This window comes from Gobio gobio (assembly GCF_949357685.1).
Source record: "Gobio gobio genome assembly, chromosome: 2".
In the NCBI taxonomy this organism is placed as follows: domain Eukaryota; kingdom Metazoa; phylum Chordata; class Actinopteri; order Cypriniformes; family Gobionidae; genus Gobio; species Gobio gobio.
Window position 1 is genome coordinate 62822535 of NC_137098.1, and position 9755 is coordinate 62832289.

A 9755-nucleotide genomic window follows, 5' to 3' on the forward strand; every position below is an offset into this window, starting at 1 on the left:
ATATATATACATATATGTGTGTGTCTGTGTGTGTATATATATATATATACATACAGTATATGTGTGTGTGCGTGTCTGTGTGTTTGTGTGTGTATATATGTGTGTGTGTGTGTGTGTGTGTCTGTGTGTGTATATATATATATACATATATGTGTGTGTGTGCGTGTCTGTGTGTGTGTATATATACATGTATGTGTGTGTGTGTGTGTGTGTGTATATCTATATATATACATATATGTGTGTGTGTGTGTGTGTGTGTGTGTGTGTATATATATACATATATGTGTGTGTCTGTGTGTGTATATATATATACATACAGTATATGTGTGTGTGCGTGTCTGTGTGTGTGTATATATATGTGTTTGTGCGTGTCTGTTTGTGTATATATATATATACATATATGTGTGTGTGTGTGTGTCTGTGTGTGTGTGCATATATATATATATACATTATGTGTGTGTCTGTGTGCATATATATATATATACATACAGTATATGTGTGTGTGCGTGTCTGTGTGTGTGTGTGTGTGTGTGCGTCTGTGTGTGTATATATATATATACATATATGTGTGTGTGTGCGTGTCTGTGTGTGTGTATATATACATGTATGTGTGTGTGTGTGTGTGTATATATCTATATATATATACATATATGTGTGTGTGTGTGTGTGTGTGTGTGTGTATATATATACATATATGTGTGTGTCTGTGTGTGTGTATATATATGTGTGTGTGCGTGTCTGTTTGTGTATATATATATACATATATGTGTGTGTGTGTCTGTGTGTGTGTGTATATATATATATATATATATATATATATATATATATATATATATATATATATATATATATATATATATATATATATATATATACATTATGTGTGTGTCTGTGTGTATGTATATATATATATATATATACATACAGTATATGTGTGCGTGTCTGTGTATGTATATATATATATATACATATACATACAGTACATACACATTTATTTCACACATATATTATATAAACACAAACTTTTATGTTAGATGTAATTATTCGTGATTAATCGATTTGACAGCACTAATAAATATTCAAAATAATTTATAATAGCAACATTTGCAGTACTTAAAATAATCAAATTAAACAATAAAATAATCAAATTACATAAAAGCAGTTTAAACAACTGAATGTTTTTCAGTTTACATTTTATTTTTAATGAATTGACATGACTTTTATAGTCATTTGTGAATACCGTTTTTTTTTTTTTTTATCTACTCACATATAGCCATTTTTATCCATTAAAAGATTTTAGAGCTTGACAATAACTAGAAAAATGTATATTTGTTATAGAAATGTCAATGACTTTTTAAGATTTTACTAATTTGCATGAATTTACCAGGTCTAAATCACACTTAAAATTCCTCGTATATGCTTCAGTCAAAATCACAGGTGTTTTGGGGGAATTAATTGAATTAAGAAATATGACATCAGCTCACAGCTTAAGTTTTAGCTGTTAAACTTATTTTAAAGTATATTTAGTCTTATTTTAAATCATTTTAAGCCATCTTAGGTTCCCCTTGGAAATGTGCAGGGGCCCTGGTTGGCCCCCGATCCCCTGGTTGAAAAGTGCATATAGCAAATGAAACTGCTTGCCTAAAAGATGCACGTTTGCAGATGTTAATGGCACCACAAAAATGAGCGTCATAAAGCAGTGATTTCATCGATATGTCGGCTGCATGAAATCAATTCTGTGTACATGCATACATATATAATTCTACTTAATTAGAGCCGAGAGCCCGCTGAGGCCTACAATACAGTAGCTGCTGCATTTCCTCCTAGCAATTACCATGGCAACCACCAGACTTTATGGTTCAGGGGTTTATTATGTAGGCTGACATTCATCTTTTTTATTCTGTTGCGAAGCATTTGATTGGATGAAGCTCAGAGAGCTGCAATAAGATAACCACAGACAGAAATCGATGAAGCACTGAACACATGAATAGTTGATGTGGCGTTCTTGCTCAGATGGCTATAAATTTGCTAGCAGTGGATACAATATTCTAATGAATGATATGCCATTGTTCATATTAATAATGCGTACGTCTTTTAGAGTTCAGTGAGGTCGTCGTTAAAATACAGACATATGGATGGAGAGAAGAGGTTACAGTCGGGGCTTCCGCAGTAAAACTCGTCCTCTTCAGGGATGCCGTTTTCACTCAGCGTCTTGATCATGTCCAAATTTACGCCATTGTGCTTCCAGGTGTAGCTTGATGCATGGGAATTGAAGTGCAGGTATCGCTGGAGGATCTCATCCAAGGTCTCCTCTGAGCATACCTGTGCAGAAAACAACCGCTTAGAAGAAATATCTGGCTGCTAAAAAGTGCTTCAAATGTATGAATAAATACTTGCACAGAAAGACAGAGGGCAGGAGTTTGTCTTAAGCCCTTTTCACGCAGAGATTACGGAAAATACACTGATAATGTGTCCCGGGATCGTTGATTTTGGTTCATTCATAAGCCGCATTTTTTTCTGATTTGATCTTTTAAACTAGCGCATCACGTACCGTTACACTAAAGATCTCAGCTTCAGCATCATCACTACGGCACAGCTCTTAGGGCATTGGTCCTGCCTTTTGTTCACACAGGGTGCTTTCCGGGACTGATCCCAGCAATGTTACCTGGGATCGATCCCGAGATGTGTGTGCGTTCCCACAAAAGGCACTCGAGCAATTCTATGGCAATTTTTTTGGGGATCAATGCTCTGTGTGAAAGGGGCTTTAGACAGGCCCAGAGAAAGATGTGGAATATAGTTTCTGGAATAAAAAAAGAAATTGTGACTTTTTATCTTTTTTTACCTTTTTTCCCAGAATTGTAAGTTTATATCTCCCAATTATGTAGAGTTGTGAGAAAAAAAGTCCAAACTGTGAGATATAAACTCTCAATTCTGAGAAATTAAGTCAGAACTGAAAGATGTAAATTCTCAAATGCCAGAAAAATGTCAGAATTGTGTGTTTATTTCTCGCTATTCCAAGTTTACATCTCACAATTCTAAGGTTATTTCTAAATTTGGAACTGTGAGAAAAAAGTCAGAATTCCGAGTTTATATATATATATATATATAAAAAATGTTAAAAAATGATATCATAATTGCGAGACATAAATTCGTAACTGCGAGTTTTAAAGTCTGTATTGAGACATAAACACAATTCTGAGAGAAAAAAAGTCATAATTGTGAGATATCACAATTGCAGCAAAAAGTCAGAATTGCAAGACATAAATTCTCTGCAAGAAAATTTGCGATTTTATATTGTAAACTTTTTTCTTGCACTCCCGAGTTTATATCTCCCAATTCTATCTAAACTCACAATTGTGAGAAATAAACTCTGAATTGCGAGAAATAAACTCTGAATTGCAAGAAATAAAGTCAGACTTGCAAGATATAAATCCGCAAGAATTTGTATGTGTTTGTATGTGCGAGAAATAAACTCTGAATTGCGAGAAATAAACTAGGAATTGCGAGAAACAAACTCTGAATTGCGAGAAATAAACTCTGAATTGCGAGAAATAAACTCTGAATTGCGAGAAATAAACTCTGAATTGCGAGAAATAAACTCTGCGAGAAATAAACTCTGAATTCCAAGAAATAAACTCTGAATTGCGAGAAATAAACTCTGAATTATACGAAAAAAGTCAGTTTTGCGAGAAATAAACTCTGAATTGCGAGAAATAAACTCTGAATTATATGAAAAAAGTCAGTTTTGCGAGAAATAAACTCTGAATTGCGAGAAATAAACTCTGAATTGCGAGAAATAAACTCTGAATTGTACGAAAAAAGTCAGTATTGCGAGAAATAAACTCTGAGTTGCGAGAAATAAACTCAGAATTGCGAGAAATAAACTCTGAATTGCGAGAAATAAACTCCGAAATCCGAGAAATAAACTCTGAATTGTATGAAAAAAGTCAGTATTGCGAGAAATAAACTCTGAATTGCGAGAAATAAACTCCGAATTGCGAGAAATAAACTCTGCGAGAAATAAACTCTGAATTCCAAGAAATAAACTCTGAATTGCGAGAAATAAACTCTGAATTATACGAAAAAAGTCAGTATTGCGAGAAATAAACTCTGGATTGCGAGAAATAAACTCTGAATTATACGAAAAAAGTCAGTTTTGCGAGAAATAAACTCTGAATTGCGAGAAATAAACTCTGAATTGCGAGAAATAAACTCTGAATTGTACGAAAAAAGTCAGTATTGCGAGAAATAAACTCTGAATTGCGAGAAATAAACTCTGAATTGCGAGAAATAAACTCCGAAATCCGAGAAATAAACTCTGAATTGTATGAAAAAAGTCAGTATTGCGAGAAATAAACTCTGAATTGCGAGAAATAAACTCCGAATTGCGAGAAATAAACTCTGAATTGCGAGAAATAAACTCTGCGAGAAATAAACTCTGAATTCCAAGAAATAAACTCTGAATTGCGAGAAATAAACTCTGAATTATACGAAAAAAGTCAGTATTGCGAGAAATAAACTCTGGATTGCGAGAAATAAACTCTGAATTGCGAGAAATAAACTCAGAAATCCGAGAAATAAACTCTGAATTGCGAGAAATAAACTCTGAATTGTGAGAAATAAACTCTGAATTGTACGAAAAAAGTCAGTATTGCGAGAAATAAACTCTGAATTGCGAGAAATAAACTCTGAATTGCGAGAAATAAACTCTGAATTGCGAGAAATAAACTCTGAATTGCGAGAAATAAACTCCGAATTGCGAGAAATAAACTCTGAATTGCGAGAAATAAACTCAGAAATCCGAGAAATAAACTCTGAATTGCGAGAAATAAACTCTGAATTGTGAGAAAAAAACTCTGAATTTTGAGAAATAAACTCCGAAATCCGAGAAATAAACTCTGAATTGCAAGAAATAAACTCTGAATTGTGAGAAATAAACTCTGAATTGCAAGAAATAAACTCTGAATTGCGAGAAATAAACTCTGAATTGCGAGAAATAAACTCTGAATTGCGAGAAATAAACTCTGAATTGTACGAAAAAAGTCAGTATTGCGAGAAATAAACTCTGAGTTGCGAGAAATAAACTCAGAATTGCGAGAAATAAACTCTGAATTGCGAGAAATAAACTCCGAAATCCGAGAAATAAACTCTGAATTGTATGAAAAAAGTCAGTATTGCGAGAAATAAACTCTGAATTGCGAGAAATAAACTCCGAATTGCGAGAAATAAACTCTGCGAGAAATAAACTCTGAATTCCAAGAAATAAACTCTGAATTGCGAGAAATAAACTCTGAATTATACGAAAAAAGTCAGTATTGCGAGAAATAAACTCTGGATTGCGAGAAATAAACTCTGAATTATACGAAAAAAGTCAGTTTTGCGAGAAATAAACTCTGAATTGCGAGAAATAAACTCTGAATTGCGAGAAATAAACTCTGAATTGTACGAAAAAAGTCAGTATTGCGAGAAATAAACTCTGAATTGCGAGAAATAAACTCTGAATTGCGAGAAATAAACTCCGAAATCCGAGAAATAAACTCTGAATTGTATGAAAAAAGTCAGTATTGCGAGAAATAAACTCTGAATTGCGAGAAATAAACTCCGAATTGCGAGAAATAAACTCTGAATTGCGAGAAATAAACTCTGCGAGAAATAAACTCTGAATTCCAAGAAATAAACTCTGAATTGCGAGAAATAATACTCTGAATTAATTACGAAAAAAGTCAGTATTGCGAGAAATAACTCTGGATTCGCGAGAAATAAACTCTGAATTGCGAGAAATAAACTCAGAAAATCCGAGAAATAAACTCTGAATTGCGAGAAATAAACTCTGAATTGTGAGAAATAAACTCTGAATTGTACGAAAAAAGTCAGTATTGCGAGAATAACTCTGAATTGCGAGAAATAAACTCTGAATTGCGAGAAATAAACTCTGAATTGCGAGAAATAAACTCTGAATTGCGAGAAATAAACTCCGAATTGCGAGAAATAAACTCTGAATTGCGAGAAATAAACTCAGAAATCCGAGAAATAAACTCTGAATTGCGAGAAATAAACTCTGAATTGTGAGAAAAAAACTCTGAATTTTGAGAAATAAACTCCGAAATCCGAGAAATAAACTCTGAATTGCAAGAAATAAACTCTGAATTGTGAGAAATAAACTCTGAATTGCAAGAAATAACTCTGAATTGCGAGAAATAAACTCTGAATTGTGAGAAATAAACTCTGAATTTTGAGAAATAAACTCTGACATTTTGAGAAATAAACTCTGAATTGCGAGAAATAAACGCTGAATTGTGAGAAATAAGTAAGAAGATAAGATATAAACTAAATTCTCATTCTGACTTTTTTTCTAGCAATTACGACGAGTTTATATCTGCCAATTCTGAAGTTATATGAGATATAATGCGAGAAAAATGTCACAATTGCGAGTTTATATTAGAATTGCGAGATATAAATTCTCAGTTGCGAGAAAAATGCCAGAATGGTGGGTTTATATCTCAGAATTGGGAAATATAAACTTGCTATGCGAGCTATAAGTTAGAATTGCAAGATATAAACTCGCAATTCTGGCTATTTTTCTAGCAATATGACGAGTTTATATCTCCCAATTTTGAGGTTATATCTAAACTCGCAATTGCAAGAAATAAAGTCCGAATTGTGAGATTAAAAAAAGTTGCATTTGACTTTTTATATTTCCGTAGAAAGGAGAAGCAGAAGCATCTGGGCTGAATGAAAACGGGCAGATGGTTGTTCAGCCCAGAGCTGGTGGCCTGGTTGCTGCTGAAGCAAGTAAATCAGCCCGGCCAGTCTGAGAGCGCTGGTAATACCACACGCTCAACATTAGGTCCATTTCCCTCAAGCTGGAAAAAGGATCAGATGCAAAGGGTGGGAGGGAAGATTGAACTAGAAAGAGAAGAAACTGTGCAATCCTGCCCTCTTCAGTACGCTGTAGTGCAAGCATGCAATATGACATAAGGAATGATATCTGTGCGGTAAAACAGGCACTGTATCAAGAATGCTTTAAAGTCGCACTGTGGCCAAGTTTTTAATGTTGTTTGTATGTCTATATGGTGTTTTCAATCTGCCTTAAGACAAACCTTGTGCAAATTCATAAGTCAACCATTGCTGAGTATTTTCTCCTTAAAACTGCAGTGAACCAAAGACAATCCTAAAATCGTTTTGCAGATGAGTCAGCATTGTGTGTTTAACATTTTCTGCTTGTGGCAACTATGAGGCAGCCACTCAGCTTAACACTTGGCCTACCTCCAGCCTCCGCTCCTGGGAGGTTAGAGTGTTGATAATGCGGATCCAGCGTGTTTTGGCAGACAGCAGCCCAACCTCATAGCGGTTATCCCTCCACCACGGCTTCCCGAAGTCATTGGCCCAGTCGGTGCGAGGGCAGGGAGGGGGTGTGTGTATAAAGCGCCCCCTAGGGGTGTAGTACTTAATGCAGCTCAACGTCAACGGGTCAACATGGGTAAGAATCTGAAAAGGGAAAACACAACATATTGATAATCAACTAAATATATCAGCCCCATAATCTTGTAATAAAAATGTTTTGTCATTCAAAGATTGTAGAGGCAAAAAAAAGTGATGAAAGATTTTTATTGTGTGCTCTATAGCAGGGGCGTTTCCTCCGAGGCGGCATGGGAGGCGGTGTCTCCTCAAAAAAAATACGATGAGACAATAATATTACATATTAAAACAATGCAAATATTACAAAATGTGACATTAAAAAGTAGGGTGTAACGATTCGTTTTAACAACGATACGATTCATATCACGATTTGAGGTTGTCGATACGATTCAAGGACGATATTGGTTCATTTAGAACGATACGATCCGAAACGATTCAGTGACTTGAAATCGATTCAGTAACTTTTTAGCCAAAAATTGTGTGTGACTGAAATAATATCTGGATACTGGTCAGTGCAGGTGAAGTTTCCTAGATTCCTGTTGTTTCTTGTAAGGGAATCCGGTATATCAATTAATTATGGATATAAACAAACAAGGTAGAACAACAATTATTGGCAAATGCATTCAAATTTTATTTGAATAAAGTGCAACCAACAGTTTAGGTTGAATTAACAGGAAGTCTAACCTTTTCTGCTCTCATTTTCAATATTCAATACATTTTCAATAAAAGCACAGTAAGTGCAACCAACATTTCAACAGTAGGTTAACCTGCTACTTCTGCTTTTGTTATCCAACATAATAATATTACAATATTAATATCAAAAATAAAGTGCAACTAACTTCTCTTCAGGTTTAATTAATAGTAGGTGTACCTGCTACTTTTGCTGTTGTTTTTCAACATTAAAATAATACAAATACAATATTAATATCAAAAATAAAGTGCAACCAACATTTCTTCAGGTTGAATAAACTGGCTGAACCTGCTACTACTCTCAGTTTAATAAACAAACAATATTTAACAAAAGATAAAATGTAACCAACTACTCTTCAATGACTCTACAGATTTCTTTTTCAACAATATCAACATGATCTGACCGCAGAACACTTCTCTGTGCGTTCACTATGTCGCCAGCAGTACTAAAACTCGCTCTTACACCCCTATTAAAAAGTGTAAAAGTCGACACTTGTTTTTGTAAAGTGACACTGTCCAACAGCGACACCAGCAGGTAAAGGTATGGCGGGAGTCCGCCTCCCCTGAGCCCATTGATTTTTAACAGTCACCCTTAAGCGTACTGTGGGTTTGATGTTGGGGTAATTGAGAATGAATGGGGGGAAGTCACATGAGAGGAGGCAATGCGCTTGGTTATGAATGGATATGATTGGTGTGTGCGATGATGGCGATAATGGGAAGACTAATTAAAAGGTAAGTAAACAGCTCACCACACCCAGATATCACTGCTTTTACGTCACATCAAAATCAGACTTGAAATGGCCTGGAAACATGATGACTGCTGGGGTTTTAGTGAGCTAATAGCTTGGTGAAATTAAAGCTCCATCTCCGTGTCTGTGATCTGTGTTTAGAAGCTTCATGACTGATGATCCAAAAAATAAGTTGACTATTAAAAACAACAGCTGAACATCAGTTCACAAATAAAATATATTGTATAAATTGTTACTACCTCTTAGTTCTTTTAGTGACTGCCTTTAGTTTTTTTCGAGGAAAAAACAATTGTTTTAATGTTTTTTTAGGCTAATGTAAATATACAAAATAGAATTGTATTTGGTTTCTTTTTTTATACTTTTTTATACTTTTATATATATATTATAAATATATCCAGTATATATATATATATATATATATATATATATTATATATATATATATATATATATATATATATATATATATATATAAATATATATATATATATATATATATATTAACCAGGAAATCTTTCAAGATTAAGTGTAACTGGGACATGAATTTACATTTGATTGATTAAAATTAAAAACATAAACTGGAGGACTTTGCCCCCTCATTTCAAAACACCACTATTTTCTGTACAGTTCTTGTTTTTGCCAAATTACACGAAAATGTTATATTATAAGTTTTTTTGCACAGTTTTTGTGTGGTCTTACGTCTTTTGTCTTTGGGTCAAACCAGTTACTGATGTCCTTTCCTGCACACTCCATAATAGGTTTCAATAACACATCACCTATGATAAGAGAGAGTGAGATTGATATGCTGCTTTGCGTAAATGGTTAATAAATGCAAAATCGTTATTCCTTTTCTTTTTTTGGTTGATACGGTAGGAGTTACTTACCTTTATATTCCTCC

At 34.1% G+C, this 9755-nt stretch overlaps 1 protein-coding gene across 1 annotated transcript in view; it reads right to left on the reverse strand.

The window, feature by feature from the left end:
* Positions 1-1848: 1848 nt before the first annotated feature.
* Positions 1849-9755, reverse strand: part of cyb5d1 (cytochrome b5 domain containing 1) — a gene marked incomplete at its 5' end in the record, with an annotated part of 8178 nt that continues 271 nt past the window's right edge. The window contains 3 exons of the mRNA XM_079804148.1: positions 1849-2322; positions 7267-7488; positions 9557-9633. Coding sequence (XP_079660274.1) covers positions 2095-2322; positions 7267-7488; positions 9557-9633 — 527 coding nt within the window. The 3' untranslated portion in view covers positions 1849-2094. The remainder of the gene's footprint in view (positions 2323-7266; positions 7489-9556; positions 9634-9755) is intronic.